This window comes from Talpa occidentalis, unplaced genomic scaffold (assembly GCF_014898055.3).
Source record: "Talpa occidentalis isolate TD23 unplaced genomic scaffold, MPIMG_talOcc4v2.1 talOcc4.11, whole genome shotgun sequence".
NCBI lineage: Eukaryota > Metazoa > Chordata > Mammalia > Eulipotyphla > Talpidae > Talpa > Talpa occidentalis.
In genome coordinates this window covers 6,938,430-6,962,698 of record NW_023601104.1, presented here as the reverse complement: position 1 = coordinate 6,962,698, position 24,269 = coordinate 6,938,430, and the positions used below count along the sequence as shown (strand labels likewise).

Sequence of the window (24,269 nt, the reverse complement as noted above, 5' to 3'; positions counted from 1 at the left end):
CTGAGTCACCCTCCTTATATACTCCTGTCAGTAAGTTGCTGGCAGGTCCCTGGGGGTTTAGGAAGGTCGCCCTGCACCTAGGTCCCCAGAGGCCACCTTTTGGCTCCCAGTACTGCACAGTAGCTGTCTTCCAGACAACAAAGAAAAATCTCCTCCCAGTTCAGCTGAAGAGGATATCCCATGACAAACTAGGCCTCTGGTGCTCAGGAAGTGGCTCTCAGAGGTGCCAAGGTCTGGAGACAGCACCAAGTGGCATAGATAACCACTTGTCAGACTTCTTAAAGGACCTCAGAACAGCAGCTGAGATTGTAGAAGCGCCTTCAACACCCTGAAGGTGTTTCTCCTGGTCAGGCAGATAGAAAGGCTTAACAGCTTAGCGGAATTTGATACAAGATCATTTATATACAGTCCTTTGATATACAGTCAAGTCCAAACTTCTTGTCATGGCTTACAAGATTCTTTAGGATCTGGCTTCTCAGAAATCCACCTCCCACCACTTTCCATCCAACCAAACACTAATATCCAGATGCAGAAAGGCAGATGCAGTCTTGCGACTGGGCCAGCTTCTCTCACACTTGCATGTTTTGGTTTTTGTTTCACTTCATTCATTCATCATTCATTTTTTTTCTGCCTTGCATTACTTCCCCCATATTTTATTATCGAGTCTAGAGATCACTGATTAACCTCAGAATGAACCAGCCACTTATGTCAGAATGAGAAGTACCTATATCCCAGGTCTAGAGCTGTTCTATCCAACATGGCAGCCACTAGCAATGTGTGTTAATAAAATCGAAATCAAAATATAATTAAAAATTCATTTTCTCAGTTATGTTAGTTACACATCTATGTTCCACAGCTATGTGTGGCTAGCAGTTACCATATTGGACAGTACATATTTAAACCATGTCCATCATTGCAGAATGTTCTTTGGACAATGCTGTTCTAGAGAAGAAGGGGTTGTTGTATTGTCCTGTCCACTATGGGACCAACAGCTCTAGATCCTGAAAATCTCTTGGAGCCAAGTGCTACTGTTGAGGTGGAGAAAAGTGTCGGTTTTCAGTCTTTGCCTGAACCCAGTTCACTAGGTCCCTGTGGTTACTAGGGTCAGAGAAGCTGAAAGGATACTTACCAATATCTGGGATATTTTGGAGGTTTTTTTGGTCTGAAACCTGGAAACAGTATGAAGAGCAAGGTGTTTCTTGACTATAAGTCTGCCTGAGCACTAGCAGATGAAATACATATGGAATTAAAATGCTAGAGAGGGCACGAGAGAACAACCATTACCATCTTCACTACACTGCTAATACAGTTAGTTTCTTGGCAATAATACTACATTTTGGGTCATAGAGGCTTATCTTGGAAGGCTCAGTGATAGGCACAGATGTGCGATGGTGGACAAGACTGAGTTGGTGCCTTTTAAGATAAATGCCATCACTCATCAGCATAACTCAAATCACGACAAGCTTGGAAAAGGTCTACTCCTGGTGTTAGGTTATCGTCCTAAATCAGGGTAGATCCTCAGGGAGATAAATCTAGAAGTAAAGTAAGTCAAGTCTCAAAGTGGCCTTACATAAGTTTGGGCCCATGTTTACTGCCAAATATGATTTGGTGTTACCTTACTTAAAAATTACAGCTTTATGGGCTTTTGGAAATTCGAATTAAGGATGGGGGAATCTGTAGAGCCTACTTGAAAATATGATGTGCCACCAACAGAGGAACTGTTAATATGGGATCTTGGAGAAGGAGAGCAAATTCTGTCTCAGAAAAAAGGTGCTTCCTGTCATTGAAAGATCTCCTTTAAAATGTTAAGCACAGGACTACAGTTGTGTGTTTAGTTTGTGTGAGTCTGCCCACATTTTGTGAAGGGACGAAACATGGAATGTTGCGGCCAGACCCTGGTCCACAGAGCACTTGCCAGCGTCCTGAGAGCAGTGGGGAAGCGTCCTGGGAGGGGTGGCTCCATGCTGCTGCTGGGCCTAGGAATCTGCTGGGAAGCTTTCCAAATCCACGCTCAGACCATACCCCAGGCCGCACAAATCAGAATCTGAGGGTGCAACCATATCAGGTGTGTGTGTGCATGTGTGCACATTATTATTTCACTTTTTCAAATACATACAATAAAGAATATAAAATGCTAAAAATCTCAAGTTAACTACCATGAGGACAAAATATAGAATGCCCAAGTTTCCTTCTCGGTCATTATCACCCCAAGTTATCATATCATATCTTATCAATCATATCATATCATCTCACCCCAAGTTTCTCCCCAAGGCAAAAACTCCTGTGACCTGTGACCACCAGCCATTTGTCTGGGGCTGCAGTATGTGGGCATACTGGCTGACTCTCAAACTGGGCCACTGCTGGCATCTCCTGGAGAGTTTTAACCAGCTCTGGTCCCACTCTAGACATGTTGATTTACAGTGTGGGCAGCAGAGTTTTACAGTGACCCCGTGACTCCAGTATGCAGCAGTTTCAGAGCCACTGTTCTAGTGACGAGAACATTCTTTAGCTTATAGGTCAAATACTTAAATAAAAAGCATCAAAAATAATCACAAAGATGGTGCCTTTTTCAGGAAGTTAAATTAAATTCCCTCTGTCTCCCTCTCTCCTTCACGCGTTCCTTTATCCTCTCCCCTTCCTTCTTAGTCTCCCTTTCTCTTGCTTTTCTCCCTGCCTCCTTTACTTTCTTTTTTATCTGGTGAAGGTACAACTGCTATTATAGATACCAGAAGCAGCTTAAATTTTTATCAAATTCTCCATTTTTCTCTCTTCTTTCTCAATTTTCAGCAAGAAACAATTTTTGAAAGAAATGCAAAGAGGTAAAGATGAAAGAATAGAAGAGGGAAAAAAGCAAGCTGAGTGGGAAAGAGATGCAAAGCTGAAAGGAAAGAAAAGGCCAGAGGAGGCGATGTGGAGAGAAAAGAAAGGATCTGCTCTGCTGACAATTAATTTACCCTGTAGATTCAAAAAAGCAAAAAAAGGAACCTTAAAAAATTGCAGGTGGGGGGCCTCCCTGATGGCGCAGCGGTTGAGAGCTGGGTTGTGAAGCTGCCCACAGCCTCTGCAGCGCGGGTTCGATCCCCAGCAACCAGGTGAGGGTCCCACATGGCATGCAGACCTCTCCTGCTGCCCGCTGCTCCCCTCAGCAGTGTACTTCATCAGTCTGCCTATTCTGCTCTCCGCTCTGGCTCTGGTGAATTCTCTCACCCTCCAGTGCTTCTGACTGTACCCAGTGCTTGTATAAATAAATAAATAAACCTTCAAAATAAATAAATAAACAAATAAATAAATAAATAAATAAATAAAACCAATGTTTAAAAAAAAATTTGCAGGTGGGTACCCTGCTATAAATATTGACTGAAACATTACTGCCTTCCCCCATTTCCCCACCTCTCACCTCCCCACCCCCCATTTCTTAGCCTTCTCTGCTTATTATAATGGGACATTTTATGGCTCATCTCTTCTGCCATCACCAGAAGGCTCAGGGATGATTCTTAACTATATACTTTGGATATTGTGCCTATCTCTCCTCCAGCTTTAATTTATACACACAGGGGCCATACCAGTACTCTCTAATTCAGTTTATTACAGCCCCAGGACATAAATTAGGACATAAACATCAAGCCAGGCAGTTAGAGGTACATGGTTAGACTTAGGGAACTCCCTTGTTCAGATTCTGGGTTCTTTTCCCTTGGTCTGAACAAATACTCTTATTCTTTATCTCTTTCTTCTGCTTTCTGTCTCTTCATCTTGGCCCAGAGTCTGCATTCTGCTTGATCTGTTTTCTGAGGGCCTAGCCATCTCCACCATGAGCGTCAAGTGAGTTGGTGATTCCAGTTCACCCATCGCTCTGCCCACTAGCTGAAGTTGTTGACAATATGCTCTGTAGTCACATAGAGCAAACCCGTTTGCCATGCAAGCACAGGAAGCTGGGGAAATAGCAGCTTGATGCATCTCAGATTGGGCTTCCCAAATAAAACCTCTCTGTTAGTTCCCAGAGGGCCTTGTCAGAGGCAAGAAGTAGGGGTGCCACTGAAACAGGGAGATAACTAGAGATGACTCTCAGAGTTAGAGCACAGCCCCAAATTTCCCCCAAATAGTTTGGAAAGTAGGTCTACCGGGTGGAAGGTGGAAGGCTCTGTTTATTCATCCAGTGTTGGTGTTGGATGACTTACCCATTCACCCTAATTTACCAAATTAAGACAAATTATGAGTTGGACCAAATCCCAGACAAAAGACAAATCATGACTAAGACTCTCACTGAAGAGCCCAGTGTTTTCTTGCACCACTGCCATTCATAGCTCAGGTACTGGGTGGAATAACAGGACTTAAGAAATTGTCTTCTTTACCATGACACTAGTAACAAGCCTGCAAGCCATAAGACCTGCATGCAGGATGCACGGGGGTGGAGGAAGGCAGCGAGAGCAGGTACAGGAGCTGGACCAGGGCCTACTACTCGTGGTGAGTACAAGATATAAAGGGTCACAAAAATCTTCTTTAGGCGTTTTTCTCATAGAGAAACATGATTTATGATTCCAGTTTCTCAAGTCTTTCAAATTCCTAATAATAAATAATCATTTAAAATGAGAAAGTTGCTTGGGTGCAAAGCAAATTGGAATCACCTGTCTGAACTGTTGCCTCATACAAGTGACTCTACGATGCTTTTCTCCCTCCCTGTATTACCTCGGCAGCAATACTTAGATTTCAGGTTCACGTACATGACTCACAAAAGGCTAATACCTGATAACAAAGCCCATGTGGAGACGATATTTCAGGAGATGTCAAAGTCCTCATTACTGAACTTAACGAAAGTGGAGCTCTGAGGGGTAAAGTTCCAATTACTGTGTGAAACTTTCCAGGTGGCTTTGCTTCAGTGACCTGAACAGGTGGGAGTGTGAAGACTGCCTGCTTCTCTGTTTGCACAGTGACTAATACATTTATAAACACTTAATAAACATTTAACTGTGGTGACTCTTAAAATAGTTCTTTCACAAGTAGAATTCAACAGATTTGAAATTACAGGGTGACTTGGTAAGGCCACTTCCATAAAAGGGGATGGGCTGCCAATTGCAGTGTTGCTAGAACCCAATCCTTACCAACAGGCCAGAATTGCTGAGCATTGTTATGCTCAAGCCTGACTCACAAAACCCAGTATTATTTCTACAGCACACAGGAACACTGAACAGATGATGGCAATTTTAGTCCAAGCAAATTGCTGAGTTGTAACACATCTGAACTTTTTCCAAGATTCAGCGTGAGCTTTGAGAATTAAAAATATAATTCCATTTTCTGGTTTTGGAAGTACTATATATCCATATGCAAAAGAATGAAGTTAGAGACATTTGTCTTACACTCTACATGAAATCAACTTAACACGGATTATAGACAAATTTAAGATGTGAAACTATAAAACCCCTAGAAGAAAACGTAGGGAAGAAGCTACACGCCACTGGTCTGGGCAATGATTTCTTTTTGAGTATGAAACCAAAAGCACAGGCAAAAAAAATAAAAAAAAATTAAACAGTGGGACTACATCAAACTAAAAAGTGGTAGCACAGCAAAGCAAGCAATCAACTGAGTGAGGAGGCAACCTATAGAGTGGGAGAAAATATTTGCAAACCATCAATCTGGTAAAGGATTAATATGCAAAACATATGAGGACTCCTGTAACTCAGTAACAAAAATCAAATAACCTCACTGAAAAATGGGCAAAAAATTTGAACAGTCATTTCTCTAAAGGAGACACATAAATGTCTAACTGGGAGATTAAAAGGTGTATCACTAATCATCAGAGAAATGCAAATCAAATCCAGGATGAGATAGCATTTCACACCTGTTAGGATGACTGTTATGAAAAAACAAAAGGTGAGTGTTGGTGAGAATGTAAAATGTTGCAGCTGCTATAGAAACAGTATGGAAGGTCCTCAAACGGTTAAACAATTAAAAATAGAACTAGCATATGATCCAGCCATCCCACTTCTGTGTATATATTCAAAATAATGAAATATGGATCTTAAAATAAATTTGCGCTTCTATGTTCATTGCAGCATTATTTACAGAAGCCAAGATCTAGAAACAGACTAAATGTCTATCAATAGATGAATGGATAAAGAAAATGTAAATGCCCTTCGATGGAAAATTATTCAGCCATAAAAATGAAGGTAATTCTGTAATATACTGCAACATGGCTGAGCCTTCAGGACATGATGTCAAATAAGTTAGGGAAGGATAAATACTGCATGATTTTACTTATTTGATGTATCTAAAACAATGACGCTTATATATGCACAGAATAGAAAGTGGTTATAAGGATCTGGGGGGAAGGGGAAGTAAAAACTGTTCAACAAGTACAAAGTTTCAGTTATGCAAGATGAATTCAGAGATCTGCTGGGTAACCATGCCTATAGTTAACAACACTTGTCTACCCTTAAAATTTCTGAAGAGGATAGATTTCAAGTTAAGTGGTCTTACCACAAAACAAAGGGGCACGAGGAAAATTCTGGAGGTAATAGATAATGTTTATTACCTTGACTATAGTAATGATTTCAATGGGAGGTTGCCTAAGTTCAGAATCATTAATTTTACATTAAATATGTGCATTTTTTACATATAAATTATGCCTTAAAGTTGTTAAAATATCCTTTTTCTAATCTCATAATTTAGGAAAAAATACAGAACTTCAAATTCCCTATCGTACTCAAGTAAGTTAGATGAATTCAACCATAACACATTGAAAGTGAGTCAGACTCTGAAAATATGGGGAAAACACAGAAAGCAGAGTTCGAAGTCCCAAGTTCAAACTTTGGCCTTGATAGTATTCTTCAATGCAAACCCTCGTGGCACAGATCTAATTCCTCCCACCTGCTCTCCCCATCTTACCAGTCATATTGGTTAGAACTAGATTTTGCTAAAAGTGAAAGAACAATAACAATAGCAGTTTTTTAAATAAGATAGAGGGACATCTCTCTTTAATGTAACCAAGCTCAAAAGGGGGCAGTGCCAACCTGTCATGGTGACTGCATAGTAAGCAGGGACCTAGATTCCTACTACCATGATGCTCTGCTGTCTTTGGCATATTATTCCCCCTTATGGCCCAAGAAGACTATCAGAGCACCAGCTGCCATGGTCACATTCCTGAGAGCAGAGGGGAGGAAGTGGCAAAGAAAAACATGACTCTCCCTCGAAGTCATGTCTCAAAAGTTGCACAGGGCACTTTTACTTCTGTTCCACTGCCCAGAAATGAGCCAAGGGAAGCTGCAATTTAATTTTGGAAGACTATATACCCAGCCCAAACTAGAGAATTTCTTTACTAAAATAAGGGGAGAACAGTAATCAGAAGACAGCTAGCAGTTTCTGTCTAAGGTGTTGAACTGGATTTAATTAGAATGACATTTCACAAAAGGAAGTTTGTTCTGGATGCCTTTGAAAGCTTGGGATAAGGGGTAGGGTGAGGGTGAATAAACCAGAGATTTTATGTAACAGACTAAATGCATACTTTTTACCATACGTTACTTTTTCTAGCCTGTTAAATAGCTTTTAGAACAGAAGAATCAAAAGCTCTGAAGACTGGATGGTAGAAAACAAATGCATATGTACAAGCTACCTTTGTTTATGTTTGTTTATATGTTACTAGACAACTGGGTAAATGAGTCTTTTGGCACCATGAAAACAGTTCTTTTAACTGAATATTAAAAGGAAAAAAACAGAATTATCATTGAAAGTCACATCATGGTGTGGAAAATGCAGGTGCTACATGCTACAGTTTTATGCAGTTACAGCAGAGCAGACTGCACAACGACAGAAAGAAAATAAAAATGCTGACTTGGGTTAGTCCACGATGGACTACTGAAATGGTTTGTTGGCTTTTACTAATTGATCATGTCAGGGAAACCACTTACAGGATGGATACTTCTGTTTGATTGCTCAAACGGATTCCCTCCTCCATTCCTGACCTTTTTGTTTTTTGGAAGTCTTGGTAGAAAGGCTGATTTACTGGAATGATTTTTGAATTGTGGATCATTTGGGTGCACATACAGGGACTGGACACTGCAAGTCATCAGACCGGTACATGTTTCCCTTGAATGTCCCGCTGCATATGCACGAAGCTGTCACTTCCCTCCAGTTACTGTTTACCACCTAGGACTCATAGAAGATACAAAGAATATCTAAGAGAGAACCTGACTGTGGGTGGAGTCTGCAGTTCACCCTTTGCCTAAAGTTGAGTTGATCTTTACACAGAGAAAACAGATTTATAACAGATTTATTTATAAGGCAGGAAGGAACTCCAACAGGCCTTGATGCCAAATCCCAAGCTCCCCAAACCCAATGGGAAGAGAAAAGGAGCCTCCCTGGCTAAAAGGGGAGTTACGGGTATGGTTGATTACCACTCTAAGGAGGCAGGGTGCAGCTGAGGGCAGAAAAGCGAGGCTATGATATTTCAACATCTTTAGGGTCACCAAAGAAATTGGATCCTACCTTGCCTCATCAGAAAAGGTCCCAAACTCTATCAGGTGCAAGAAGAATATCTTGGCTGTTCTAGGGAGGCCTCCCTTTTTATGGAGACAAGTGAGTGTAACCTTCACTTGTTTCAAGTGTGACCAGCAATTCACAAGGCAGAGCTGTCTAAGCAAGAGTCACTTACAAATCACTTAGCAAAAATTGCTAGATTAAATCAAGGCAGAACAGCTAGCCTTATAAGTAAATTTTTATAGTTCTAACTACGTAAAGGATACTGGTCACGAAACAAGATCTTGTTACACACTGGCCAGCAGTTGTGAGGCTTACCGCCGCGGGAAGCAGCTTTATTCAGGACTGTCTCTTCTGAAGTAAGTGCCTACTTGTCAGTGAAAGTAAAAACTGCAAATTTAAAGAACAGGGAATTTTAAATGGAGGGGAAAGCAGCAGTAAGAAGACATTAACAGTTTAGGGATTACTTAAATTTACCACAAGACCAGCCTTCCTGTCCAGAGCAGCTTGTCCAATATGCTCTAAACTTTCAAATTCTTCCTCTTAAAGAGACTGAACATTTCTGGTTTGCTCTCTGAGGCACAAAACTTGGGTCGAACCTACTAACTGGAATAGAATACCTATGGAATACTCAAAGTGCTGCTTTGTGGCTGTGACAGACTTCTGAGGCCAGGCTGTAAGTCTACCACTGTTTAAATAATAATTTCAGCATATAAGGAATTCCACATTCACAACTGCCATTTGATCCATTAACTTTATTAGTGTCATTCATTTGCAACTGGTGACGATGCATTTTATTTATTCCTCCTTTTCCAGATGAAAGTGGGGCCTCTTCAAGAAACTATTACGAAACCTTCCATCCACCGTGCTGCAGTAACAGTTACCTATTGCATAAAATTCCTCAGAGCTTTTGCAATAGAGTAAGAGGTAAATAGGAAAGATAACAGGCTTTAGAAGACGCTCAGTTGGCCGCATGAAAGTGGACAAGAAAGACGATGAAGTGCCTTCATTCCAGGCATCACAAGGAACGGGGCTGCCCGGGAGAGCATCTTCCAGTGTCAGCGTGGTGCAACTTCGGCGAAGTCCCCCCTTGACTCCTTGACAGAACCTCCTTGAAGTGCAGTAATGAAAGCATTTCCCCTGATTTTGTCTCTTTTCTGGCTTGTGGCAGCAAAGAAGAAAGACCATATCATCTGCTGGCTGATGAAAACTTGAATAGCTGTACACTGTCACCAGATCATTTGGAGGAAAAAATGATAAATGCCCTAAAGAAAGCCCTGGGATGCTATATGTAAATCTGAGGTAAGAAGAGCCAATAAGGTCTGTGACAACATTAAGCCCGTTACTAGCAATGAAGCAATTATATGCAGGACTGAAACAATCTATAATGACAGCTGTAACAAAGGCCCAGGACCACTTGGAATAATCGGAAATATCTAGTGTCCTGAGAGGAGAGGAGTGACCTATTCCAGAGCTTGAGGGTCAGAAGAAGCTGGAATTATAAATGGAGAGCGAAGGTACTCTATCATACATCTTTCTAATTATGAGTGCTTAGCTCTGGTGAAGGCATACCTTATAGAAAGAATGATAGCAAGGAGGCACAAAGGGAAAGGCAGGCATAGCGAACAGAAACTAAAAATGAAAGCATCAAAATTAGCTAAACGGTAATGAAGTCTAACTTGGGCCAGGGTGCTTGAAAGCGGGCACATCCACACACCACCGCTCTGTCACAGACCTTTGGCTCCTCCTAATATAGAACATGTATCAACAGCTTTAGGATTACACAGCCCCTTTGACTGTGGAGCTCTCTTTGGACATTATCCTAAACAAATAATTATGCATGTGAAAAGTGAAGTGTTAACAGTGATGATTATAACAATGAGGATGACTAACATTTGTTGGGTGCTTATTATTTACTTTACAAAGAAAAGGTTTGTTCCAGATGCTAATGGAAGCCTCAGGTGGGAATGGAGGTGGGAAATGAATAAACACTAAAAGGGCTGATGTAACAGAATGCATAACCTTTATAGGGAAAGTTACCTTTCTTTGTCTGCGAAATAACTTTAGAAATGAAATGAAAGCTCTGAGGACTAGAAGGTAGAAAACAAATGTACCAAATACTTTTGTTTGGGCTTGTTTATATGTTGCTAGACAACTGAATAAATGAGCTTTCGGCATCATAGAAATAGCTCTTTTCATTATTAAAAGGAAAAATTAAAATCATCATGAATGTCACCTCATGGCACATAAAATACAGGTACTGTGGCTTTTATCCTTTTAAAACAGAACAGAAAAAAATACAATGCCACAAGACAGAAAAAAAAATGTTGACTGAAGCTATTATGATCGTGTCTTCATTTTGAAGATGTTCATCACAGTGCTATTTATATTGACCTCCTCCCACATGCCTATTACAGGTGAGAGGTTAGATAAATTATGCTAGTTCATGTAATACAAGAATTAGGAACCTATTAGGGCAATGAGAACTCTATCCACAGACATAAAAAATAATCTCAGTATCCTCCAAGGTGAAGAACACATGTGTACACAATAGTATATACAACATGCTCCTATTTTTAAAAATACGTTAATAGTGATAACGTGTACGGATTGGGATTATGATGATTTTTATATTCTTTGTTTATCTGGAGCTTTTAGACTTTTAGAATTAAATATGTATTATTACATAAAAAGAAGCCCAACTTATTCCAAACAATGGTGTGTTTGTAGAAATGAAAATCTTCCCTCCACAAAGGGAAGAAAAAATTGAGCTGAGCAAATGTTTGTGAGCAACATAAAAACTACCTCCAAGTCGAGCTAACTGGAGAAGACTCATCTTAAATATTGACTTGAAATTCAAAAAGGAGCATTCCTACCAGCCAATTCACAGAGACAGAGCGGGGAGCAGAACAGGCAGAGCAACGGAATACACTGCTGAGGGGAGCAGCAGGCGAGACAGGATTGGTCTGCTGCACCACGTGGGAGTCTCGCTGGCCGGCTGGGATAGAACCCTCACTGCAGCGGCTGCGGACAGCCCCACAGAACTGTGCTCATCCGCCTGCACCAGCAGGGGAGACCCAGCTAACTGCCTTTTAAGAATAAAAGGACACAGGACCTCTGTGGTGGCACAAGGGGTTGAGCACAGCTCTGTGAAGCTGTCCGCCACCACTGCTTCAGGAGTTTGATCCCCGGCTGGCCAGGGAGATACCCACATGGTGCAGCAGACCTCTCCTGTCTCGCCCTCTGCTCCCCTCAGCAGTGTTTTCAATCAGTATGGCTGTTCTGCTCCCCACTCTGTCTCTGGTGGGTCCTCTCACCCTACCACGCCTCTGGCCTGTACCCCAGTTCTTATGTGCATAAATAAATAAATCTTTAAAAAGAATAAAAGGACACATCCACAGGTTATATTTCACCTGTGGCATTTTTAAGCCAAACTCGAAATTGGTGTATACTTGGGAGACCAACACAGAGGGTCAAAGGTAGCCCTTTTCTGGCTCCTGAGGTCTCTGGGTCACTGCTGGGGGCCGTGGCTGTTCCCTCGTCTTGGTGTGAAGGTAGAATGATGATCGTGCTCTCAAAAAAGCCCTGAACCACAGTGACCTCCAACAACTAAAAAACCGTGGGAATGAAGTTGACATGTAGGCAGTTGTTTTTATAGAGTATAAGGAGAATCCCCAGCTTCATTCTCTCTTAGGCCCAAATAAATGTGAAAACAAAAACCATTTTATGAGCATTTTCTCTCTGTGGGCTTCTGCACTTTCTGAATTGTTCGTTAGGACATGAACCTATTTAGTTAGGCTTATTGCTATTTTTAAAGCCATGTTATTTTCAGTTATACTGAGAAAATTTAATATGTAGTAAGGTGTTATATTGTATATATTTACAAAGGATTCTTTAGCTATAGGAATGTCAAAACTCACAAATGACAGTATAAATAAGTGTAGTGAATACATATTTTCCTTAAATGATACTGTGGGGCAGATTGTATGCTTTAAATGCTTTGAAATCTTTCACCCCCCCAAAAAATCCCATTAAACACAAAGGGATCTATTCTTTAGGTGAAGGGTATGGTTGCCTTTGCAAGGGCTCAGCGGGGAAGAAAATCTGTTGAAAGAGCATATGATGCATCAAATTGTATAAAAAATCCTAACCTGTATGTGCATATGGATCATGCAATCTTAGATCCTGCAAAATATTTTTACATAAATTTGACCAATTTGCCTTTCCCCATCTTATGGATGAGGAAACTGAGGCACAGAGAGGTAAAGTGGTTCACCCAGTTTAGAAACCTGATTTACTACAATGAGGATATCACAGGTGTCCTGATTTCAGAAAATAGAACTTTCTTGTTTGCTTTAGTTTGCTAGGTTGCACTTGGATCTGGAAACACCATTACTGTGAATTTACATGGAAATTTCTTTGAGTATTCCTGGACCCCAAAATAATCTACCAAGACATACCAAACGGGAATGTTATACTTTCAGACTGTGGGGGCATCTTGAATCCCCAATAAAAACAGAAACTCAAGACAACGAGTGAACTATCACTCGCTATCAGTGCTTATGCCTATTCCACATCGGGGTCAGAAAAGACTTCCAGTTTTGGAGGTACAGGGTGCAATGGGGCAGTTTTAATCCTTGTGCATCAGTTATCTGGCTTGGGATGATATCAGCATTATATTGCTTGCTCTAATAAGAGGAAAAGGCGCTGCTAGTGCTATTTTAGTCTATGAGCAGCAACATCGTATTTTGAAAATGACCAATAACACTGAGAAGTGGGTGTGCTCAACTCAGTGACTCCCGTCCACCAGGGCAGAGTTAACACATGGTTGTGTAAGTGCTGTGTTGTCACATTACCTGAAGAGACCTTTATTCTTCAACATTTCTAGCAACTGCAACTCACACCACCGTTCTATTTCTGAGCTTCCCTAACCCTCACCATTATTCCCATCATGTAAAACAGAGCACAAATTTTAGGTGACAAAGCTCTGGTTGGTAGATGTGAAGAACCCGACGAGTCAGACCCCTCCGAGTGGAGCGCAGCCATTATGAAGTAACTGACCTGTATGAAGCTGCTACCATGGTTCACAAATTTATTGTCAGGTTCCAGCCTCTAGCTGTTCTCTGATTGTTCTAAATACTTGACAAACTGAAGCCTTTTCACTTTCTGTTGAAATTGCCTCATCTCCCTGTCAGAGCGCCATGGGGGGACTCCATTACTTTTCTGACTTCTTTCCCCTCCTGACAAGTCATTTAGCTGGCTTCTTGTTGTGAAGGCTGTCCATGTCAAATTAGCCAGGCCCCTATTGTCCTTATTACCACTCGAAAAGCCATCATGAGTAATGCTATGGGGTCCCTCAGTTGTCATCATTTGTCAGAAAGAAAGGGAGTGTGGTTACATATAGCTGACAGGTAATTTCAGTGTCTACAATTACCCCAATTAGTCTTGTCATAAACAATTCGATAAATGCACACCAATACAAACAGATAAACACACCAAGGTCTCTCACTATTAATGCTGTGTAATGGGTAAATCAGTGATATAATGCTATATTTTATTTTTTTTTTTTCTAAACTATCCTCAGCTGTGAGCTGGCACTTGCTACCTGGTCAGCACAAATTGTACTATCTACTTTCATTAGCTCATCACCACAAGAAAATTTGAAAGGCTGTGACAAAATTCATTTAGAGAGAGCGGGAAAGAGCAGATTGTTATAACACCTGCTTTAGGCAAAGATACAACAAAGGTTTTCCTTTTTTCAGTTCCGGGCAACTCTGGTCTTGAAAGTTGACTATTTTGTGTTAAAACAGCAATATATAAACTATGACAGAAATGGGGAACGGAAAAATTATATCCACAGTGAAATTAGGAACATGAATTGAAAAAAAAAAATCTGCTGCCAAATACACCAGTCAGCAACTGTAGATTTGAAAAAGATTGGGACCTAATTATTGCACATGTAAGATTTTTTCAGTACCTGCCAATGAATGGTTGCCCCCTTTTTGTAAACTGCACCTTACAACCATATATATATATATATTTCAGTGTCAAAGCTATTTACCTACTCCAGTATTCATATGGATTTGTTTAATAAAGGCATCACTTGCTGGACTCAGCATTGAGGTGATTAAGACTCAGCAAGTGTGGAACAGCGGATCTCTCAGATTCTCCACACACCAGGGAATGAACCTGTTTTAACACAACACCCTCTAGGAAGACTCTTCAGTTACACGCTGCATACAACCCTGAATGAAGCACCGTTAAGTTCACTCTTGTGAGCCACATAAATAAATGCTCACGACTCAACATCTGTAGAGTCCACTGCACCCTGTGTGTTTGCTGACCGCAATCTTAAGTGATGGCTGAAAAACCCAACACAAGGATATTGTTGTAGGAAATTGCTCTTGGCAACTATTTGTTCAAGCTCAAGATTTTTTTTTTTTTTAAACCAACACTAAGAACCCACCAGAAAATAGGACAGGTCTCCCTAATGAGTAATCTATTTTAGCACAGTCTTGTCTAGGCATGACAGTTTACTGAGAGGCTTGAAAAACTCGTAATTACCAGTGTTACAGGGCAATTAATGTATATTACACTGCACTACTCATGGCAGCAACTGTCATTTTCTCAATAAAAATGAGTACTCTTCAGCTAAAGGTGACATTAATTGGGACTTTAATGACTATGCAGAGGAGCTGAAGCCAAATATGAACAAAACAGCGATTCAATGAGCGACTTCAGAAACGAGAAAATTGTACTAAAATGAGATTAATTGCTGTTTAGAAAAAGGAAAGAACCTAAAAAGCTATTAAATTGCAGGGTTTGGGTGCCCGGGTGATGGTTGTGATGTTAATCTTGCATTCTCACAGCAGGCAAATATTCACTAAATTCAGAGCCTTTTGACAGCAGGAAAAATCATGTATGCTTAACTTCAATCCATCAAAAATATATTTCAGCTTTTATCAGTGTTCTAAATACTTCTGCAATTTCAAAAATTACTGCTCCATTCCTTGGCTGTCATCATGCAAATGTGAACACTGTCAATATTGCTATGAAAAATTTCCCAGCTTCAAAAGGCCTACTTCAGTGATAAAGAAAGAAAAACGTGAAGATTAGAATTGCAAAACACACACTACTAATATAACAGAAATCAAACAATAAGAATTTAATGTTTAAGTTGTGGAAACTGCTAAAATAGAAAATGATGGGGTGGGGTTTTTTTTTTTTTTGGTAGAAAAATCAAAAGAAAAATAATTCTGAAATTCTTGCAAAGCTTGTAACTTTATGCTTAATTAATCATCACCAATAATTAGGACAGAATTTTGCATCTTGACTTCAGGTGCTCTAATTGTTAGTACTGCTCCCTTGGTTTCTGGAAGCCTTTATCCTTGCTTCTAGGTTCTTTAAAACAATTATATAATTGCTTTTCTTTATAGCCTTTTCAAATATCGTGATGACTGTATATACAAAACACAGCACTTAAACTTTGACATGTAAGAGGGATAAACAGATTTGACAACTCTGAAGTTAGATACTCTGTAACTTGAATTTCTTTTATAAAGGAAGACACACTAACAATTTAGTCTTTTCATTCAGGATGGGGTTCTCCAAAAGTTACATTTGGACAGAACCGTATTTGCAGTAGCTTCCCCTCATAAAAAGGTTCAGCCTGACTTTAGAATACTGTGCACTTTCCTACTGCATAAGCAATTCCGTTTGTTCTGCATTTTAATATTTAAAGAGCCTTCTCATCTGCAGTTTAGGTCAGGGCTCAAGACACATTAACACACATATAATTCTGGCCATACTCGAGAACCACATCCACTAAATGACAGGAGGAGGTGAAATAGTGGTATTTTCCATCTTCAAATCAATGATAAGCTCTGTCTGTTCTAAAAAATCCAGAAATACAAATCACCTGACGACCTCCATTAAGAAGAGCAGTTATTGGCCACTTGTCTGCTAGAATACACTTCTAGGGCAATTGGGGGAGAAGAGGCAGACCCAGAAGAGAGACACGCACACCCAAGAGAAAGTCTAGACGCGGGACAGAATGTTCTGCTAAGTTTTATCTTCCAGCTGTTTATTCACCATAAACACACTTTGGGAGTTATGGCTCTGAGTCTGATCATAATTGTCTTTGCAAAAGAACTTGTTTTCAGAGTCCTGTGTTCTGAGTACTACCTGCTCCTCCTCTTCCTCCAATTTTCCCTTTTCTCCTATCTAGACTTTTATGTTAATAGGGCAATTCTTCCTCAAGGGTCTAACAAATGTCCTTTTTAGTCCTTTTTGGGGGGTGAAAAGGGGCCTTTGTTATTCATTGTACCATTTCAAAAACTAAGCTTCTCTCATACCTCAAAAACAGCTTTATTTAAAGGACAAAAAATTCACCAAGCTCGCCCTAAAAGTCTTTTCAGGCAAAGCCCTTAGAGAAGACAGGTGCCTTTGGCTAAATTATCTCTACTGACAAACCATTCACATAAATTTGCTTTAAAAAAAAAAACAACACTACATGTCAATAGTTTGATTCCATTTTGTCTATGCAAATACCATTCATAAAAATTTCAATAGAAGTTTTCAGGGAGTGGAAAAGTTCCAAACTAGGTATTGAAATGGGACTCAGGAATAGGATACTAATTCACCAAACTTGCCAAGAATGATCTAACCCAGTAGCCATACAAAGGCAACCGCAAACCATCTACATGATCCCAGATAATCCCTCATACTGTATCTCTAGGATGCCATCTCCATTCTGCAGTTTACCGTGTGAGGCTCCACTTGGGGCTCCAGGTTTCCCATTTGCAAAAAAAAAAAAAAAAAAAAAAAAAGCAGAAACCAAAAAACAAAACAAAACAAAAAAACAAAACCAGGAGCAACTTTGTCATGCTAAATTTGTTGCATGTGAACTAAAAGCTGAGCACTTGGCAGACACCACCAACTTTAGGAATGTTAACGATTGGAATTAAACCTTTAAGGAGAGTTCCTAAAATGAATTTATTTGATACTGTTGTTCAGCTGCTGAGATTCTTTACCCCTCACAGTGGTCACGGTGGTGCTGTGGGAAAAGGTGATCACACCAAATCATGTGAAAGGATACACAAAAAGGCGGAGGCTGAAATTCCATTTTTAACCTCATTATGTTGCACAAATATCATAGGTCTTACTTCCAATGTATTAGCCAGTGGTTTAAATTTCTTATTCAGGCCCCTCCTAAGACTGAAATGTATCACAATGCCCATCAATCTCACAATTGATAGACCATGTTTAAGCTGGGAATAGTGACAAGTTAAACAGGACTCTTTTTTTTTTTTTTTTTTTAAATCAATTCCAGGAGATTAGTAAGATGCATTTTTAGATACATCCCCTCAGAACATTATAAACTCAGTGAGAAGCCAAACTGGAATATCTCAAGTTTGGAAGATGAACAATATTTTGATGTGCCAAGGCTAATACATTATATGTTTCGAGTCTTACTATTAAGACCTGTAGCAACTGTTTTAAGAGATGAGTAGAAGTGAAACAAATGGTAAATGTTTATTCAGTCATACAGTTCTGAAAGAAAACAACTGTTAATTTGCATGAGCTTGGGATCACTTAGCAGACTGCTTTTTAAGAGCTATCACCTCTCAGCAACCCATAAAAGCAGCAGCTTTCATTTGCTCCCCTTCTACCTGCTCCAGCTACTTGACATTTAAATTTGTTTTCTATTCACCACCAATATTCAACAGATCAAAAATCACTTCTAAACAGATACTGTTCTTTGTCAGTTAGCTGGTGGGGGAGAAGGTCAACAGATTAAATGCCTGGGGGTCAATGCAGACAGATGTAGTTTCATCTACTCCATGTTCCAATATAGAAAACTCTAGAATGGTAAACTTGAGGTACCTTCTGACTCATCAAATAAATAAAATGATATTTCATATTACTTTAGTGCAAGTTGAACAGTTACCCTGCATAGATGAAAGCTTAAAGACCCTGTAGGTATGGGAAACTGAATGTAAGTCATTTAAATGTAGGTAGATACTATGGTGGAGAGTACTATGTTCTGACTTTCCTGTTAATTAACTTTTCCCCCTTAAAAAAAGATGGGGAAGAGAAAAGGCAAGGCAGTTATCTGGGCCTTGGGGGGGAGGGGCTGTGTCTCCAGGGACATCTGTACAGCCTTTATCCTCCAGCAATCCCATAATTCTCAAAGGACTGATGGAGATTCTTAAGACATCCCCTCTTTCCATCTCCATGGGATCTTATGAGACTTTAGAAAAGCTGACCTGAGTAGGAAATCAGCCTTGAGGAATTTTTCTGGAAGGCAAGACCAATTTACCCTTGCTAAAACAGAAAAAGATCTTAAGTATAGCTGATGAGGGGGGCACAAAGGACTCACATTAAGGCAAGTGACTGTTACATCTTGGGACCTAAAGTGAGGTGTGGGGAAAAGAAGGTCTAGCACAAGTGCATAAAGACCAGGGTGAGAGTGATGGTGGGTGTTGTCAGGAGGGTGAATAAAAGAACAAGGAGGAAGGAAGAATCAGATCTCTTCTTTATCTGGGGCTTCCTTGGCTAGAAGGAATCTTTGTTCCCAAAAGCCCACAAAATGATACACAGTACGAAGTGTATTGAATTTCTGAATCTCTGGTCAGAAACTGTGATCTTCAAAAATCAGGAGTGCTCTGTTCCTAAAAAAGAAGTGACTGAGAAGGTCCAGGAACAGAAACATCTTCAGTCAGGGTTACCCAGGCACCCTGTCCAGATAATGTGAAGGTTGACTCCCCAACAGTGTGAGCTTCCAGTTACAACTGAAGCTAAAATATAGTGGCAAAAATGCACTAGAACAGCACTTTCCCACATATACACACGTAGGCTGAAAGGTCCAAGAGCTTTCTATTTTTCCTCAAGATCTCAACTTGAGCCTCAACTTTTTCTATTGCTTGATTCTGTTTCTATTCTATTCTTAGAGGTCTCACCAGCTGCCTTGCAATGCCTAAAAGGTCATACAAGACATAAGAGAGTTGACACAAGATCTTTCTCTTGTATCCTCAAGTGAAATGTGAATACTTTCTTTTTTAATCTGCGCTTCATTTTAGGATCTTAAATTTCATTGTTGCTATTGGTGGGGAGAATCTATTAAGTCACAGTTTTGTACATACATACATTTTTTTCTGACATGGAAATGCTACATGCAATTAATAGGGGCTGGGAGAAAGGGAGTGGCACCATACCTAGCATGTACACACAGTAGAGGCTACATGCAACACTATGTGATTAATAATCTGTCTGCTTTGAACTGAAACTCTTGTTTTAAACTAAGAGTCCTGCCTCAGCGATACCTGAGGAAGTGTTGAACATTGACACCATCAGGAGAACAAAGATGTTTTCTCAGGTCTAGGAAAACAGGGTGTACCTGGGTCAACGTGAACAAAGAGGTGACGACAAACTGTTGAAGGTGCCAACTGTGGTGGGCTGCTGTGGTGGAAGGTTTGCTTATAATTAACTATTATTGCTGAGCTCACTAGAAAAAAAGGCCAGTTGGAGATGAGATGTCAGAATGAGATTTTAGGTAAAATGTCCCCATTCTCTCAGATTGACAACTTTCTGAAATTAAAGTGGGTGTTACAGATTCAATTCCTGTCTCTGTTCAGCTGGCTTCTGAGAGTGACTGGAAACCTCACCCTGGCATTTTCTGGCTACACAACTAGAATGAAGAGGCTGGTAGACAGACAAACTCTGGAACCCTTCCCATTATATGGCAAGGTGTACTATTTTTTTTTTTTTTTTTAAAGATTCACCACTGGAACAGGCTAGAGGTGCAGGGGGTGAGAGGATTCACCAGAGACAGAGTGGGGAACAGAACAAGCAGACTGACTGAAACACACTGCCGAGGGGAGCAGCGGGCAAGTCAGGAGAGGTCTGCTGCACCATGTGGGTAGCTCCAGGGCTGGGGATTCAACTAGTGCTGCAGTGGCTGCAGTTAACCCCATAGGTTGCGTCTTAACACCCTGCACCACCAGGGAGGCCCACAAGGTGTACTATTAAAGGAATGTCTTTTCCAGGGATACACAACATTCCTATGGTTTTATGAGCTGATTCTCACCTCAATCACACATCTGCCTGTTTCAAATCTATTAGTGCTACATGTATGCTTCTATCAGTAAAAATAGAAGGAATGAAGTTCTCAGTAAAAGTAAAGGCAAAGGATCCTGGTGAAGTAGTCAAAAATTCATTTTGTGTATGTTGACCTGAGGTTTAAAATCTTAAATCAATCAGAAAGGGCTTTCCTTATCCTGTCTCATCCCATGAGTTTTGAAGGCTTCATTAGCTTTCTTTATTCTTTTTTTTTATCAAGAGACAGACATATAAAACAAAAATTAGAGGATTTGGGCATTTTATATTAGCTAAAAGTAAAACATTTTTTTCTTGTTCTTCCTATCATTTTTTAAAAAGATTTATTTATATATGCATATAAGAGCTGGGGTACAGGCCAGAGATGTGGGGTGGGGGCAGTGAGAGGATTCACCAGAAACAGAGTGGGGAAAAGAACAGGCAGATTGACAAAATACACTGCTGAGGGGAGCAGCGGATGAGACAGGAGAGGTCTGCTTTGCCATGTAGGTTGCTCCCTGGCCGGCCAGGGGGATTGAACTCTTGCTACAGAGGCTGCGGATTGCTTCATTGTGCAGTGCTTAACCCCTTGTGCCACCAGGGAGGCCCTTCTTCCTATGATTTTTTTAAAACCTTTTGAGTTGTCTGCTCAACTAGTGCCACAGTTCCAACTACTGGCTTCCATGGTTTTCCTAATTTGTTTAGTAGATTCTTGTCTCTTTTAAAGTGTATAACTGTTAGTCTTAAAAAGTTCTGGAATTGGTGATTCAGGAAGTTTAACGGGAACAGAAGACTGTATTGGCTAACAGTTAACATTTTCAAACTTCTTATTGGTATGGGGGACAACTAGATCAAACCCACCTCCCTTTCCTGCAGACTGAGTTCAAGCCACTGCCTCAGTGGTCCCAATGCACTCTGCACACCAGTCTCCCAGAGCACAAGACCCTCACACCACAATATCTGACTAAAATCTCCTTGAGAACAGGACTCATATTTATCCTTGAGTGCCTGGTGTATAACAAACATTACATAAAAGTTGCGTCAAATAATAAACAAAGCAATCCTAGCACTCTTGAACAAGCCACTTTATCTTTGTGAGCCTTTGCTTCCCTACCTGTTAAAATGTTTTGTTTCCTAGACAAATGGTTAGGCGCCAACAAAATGAGGACTGTGGAAGTCCTGAATAAAGGCACTAGATTACCACAGCTGGTGTTAATGATTACCATTTAGATTTATACAATAAAATCTGCACTTGCTCAATGGGGCGGGTGGAGAGGAGGGAGCTTTCCTAATAGTCAACAGTTTTTACCATAAGGAGTTTGTAAAAGTCTAGTTTTCTACAAATTCTAACAGGTCACACCCACACAGTTTTTTGTTGTTTGAGTCTTTCCTCCCATCTCCTCTACCTTCTTAGATCCTTCCCCTCCCTTCTGCCGTCTGCCCCACCACACCAAATCAGCACACAGGTCATTTCTAGACTCCGGATCCTGCTCAGAAAGGAGCAGCAGCTTAGATGAGCTCCTTGAGGGCAGGACTCAGATTTATCCTTGAGTGCCTGGTGTATAACAAACATTACATAAAAGTTGTGTCAAGGGCCTCCCTGGTGGAGCAGGCGGTTGAGCACCGCACTGTGAAGCTGTCTGCAGCCTCTGCAGTGTGGGTCCCATCCTGGCCGGCCGGCAAGAATCCCACATGGCACAGCAGACCTCTCCTGTCTCGCCCGCTGCTCTATCAGCAGTGTATTTCATCAGTCTGCCTGTTCTGCTCCCCACTCTGTCTCTGGTGAATCCTCTCACCCTCCCGTGCATCTGGCTTGTACCCCGATTCTTGCATAAATAAATAAATAAATCTTTAAAAAAGAACAAAAACAAAACAAAGCAAGAATCACTGTCCTAGTGCTGCTACTTCCCCATTCCTAAGGTTCAGAGACTAGTAACACAAATTAGCTCAGTTCAGACTGAATGGTGCCAGAGCCTTCATAAGATAGCGTTTATCTAGCGTAGAATGAATAATTTCCACAGACAGCTGAATTACTTGAGAATCTATACAAGTAACTGAAACTTCAGAAACCCCGGTGACCTTCTATGCTACATGAGCCACATGTCCCTGATTCCTTAAGAGCAGAAAGGCACTGCAGGTGAATCCAGTGCAGGGGATTATTTTAAAGTCAGTAGAGCAACACATATCCATTGTTTGCTTTTTGTCATCTGGTTTGTCTTAATCACGAGCTAAAAATTCATTTATAATGCTGTACACAAATGCCATGTTTATATCAGTATCATATGCTGCTTGCTTGAAATCGTATACATCAAAATTAAGAACAGAAATCCAAGTTAATGGTCAAAGACAACCAATAACAAAACCACTAAATTCCAGTTGTCAAACATCATTTAATATGTATATTTCTGGTTTTTTTTAAACAGTAATTATTAAAACTAAAGCGATATGAGTGAGTGTTTATGACTTCCTATTGAAAAGCCCAAATTACAGAGCATTCATTTCAGGTTGAGGAAAATCATGTGGCCATCCCTGTGCGATGGCCTAGTGACTTTATATCCTCTTGTCAAACCTCAGCAGTTTTATTTGGAGTGATACATGCTGGAGGAGGTTGGAGGTTAAAGTTGATAGTAGGGGCAACAGGAAAATCAACCCACTCCTTTCAAGAGATTACAACCTTTAACATATTTGGGTCTGTCGGCAGTTTTTGCAAACTTTACAAGTCTGTGGTAATGGTGTTTTTCCAAAACTGATCTTCAAATCAGAGGTCAGATGGATCCAGCTTTTACTCTGAAATAATCTCAAGTGGTTAATATACCTCTAGTTTATTGCTGTGTGTTTTTTTTTTTTTTTTTGTACTTACATCTAAAACTGAAACAACAACAACAACAACAACAAGGGACCTCAAAATCCACAAGACCCTGATTATTTTTCAAGTATCTGAGATCTGGGAAAGTGAAATTACTAATCCCCTGTTCAAAAATAAGGAAACAGCTGTTGGAAGAGGGAAGAAATAAAACAGAAAATAAACAAACAAAAAATATCCCTTCCTGGAGGCAAATTTTGTCAGGACTCTTGGGCAAGGAGACATTTTATTAGTGGGTTGGCTTTGTCCTGCAAGAAGTGTTCAGACTCTTTGCAATCTCACACTGAGCAGAGTGGAACATGACTACAGTGTTAGCGCTACAGCAGAGGAGTCTAAGAAAGTCACAAACTAAGAGTCAGGAATGACTGCAAAAACACCTCAGTGCAACATCTATTTTCTGTGGCTTGTTATACACCAGTTTAATTAAAGCAGTATTCAATATGTCTAGTTACCTTTTATCAAATGTGCTTCTTGTGCCAAGCACTATATATACTTGATCTCACAAAATCCTCAAAAAATCTAATTTTTGAGTTCATTTTACTGATGAGTTAAAAAAAAAAAAAAGATTAGAGAAATCATGTGATTTGCCCAAGGCCATACGATAGGAATCAAACTTAGTCATTCCCTTCCCCTAAATTTTTCCCTTTCTACTTGTCTATACTGGGTTGTAACTACTGAAGGAAATAATTTCTAGAATATCCCCCTTCATGTTTCCATTTTTTATTATCATTAGTTGATTTTAATGCATAGCACAGCACAGCACAGAGAGCAGCAAGTCAACAAGACTCAGCGTGAAACATCTTCAGGTCCTGTATTAGTTCAGCATGTGGCTGGAGTTAGGGTT

The 24,269-nt window shown here is 40.3% G+C and overlaps 1 protein-coding gene across 4 annotated transcripts in view; it reads right to left on the bottom strand.

Moving 5' to 3' along the window:
- Positions 1 to 24,269, bottom strand: part of CDIN1 (CDAN1 interacting nuclease 1) — a 211,998-nt gene that overhangs the window by 35,720 nt on the left and 152,009 nt on the right. Inside the window, exon 11 of one of the 4 annotated variants that reach the window (XM_054700370.1) lies at positions 9,022 to 9,692. The exons of the other annotated variants lie outside the window; for them this stretch is intronic. Coding sequence (XP_054556345.1) covers positions 9,656 to 9,692 — 37 coding nt within the window. The 3' untranslated portion in view covers positions 9,022 to 9,655. Of the gene's footprint in view, positions 1 to 9,021; positions 9,693 to 24,269 lie in introns of those variants that run through there. 4 annotated transcript variants of the gene reach the window in all.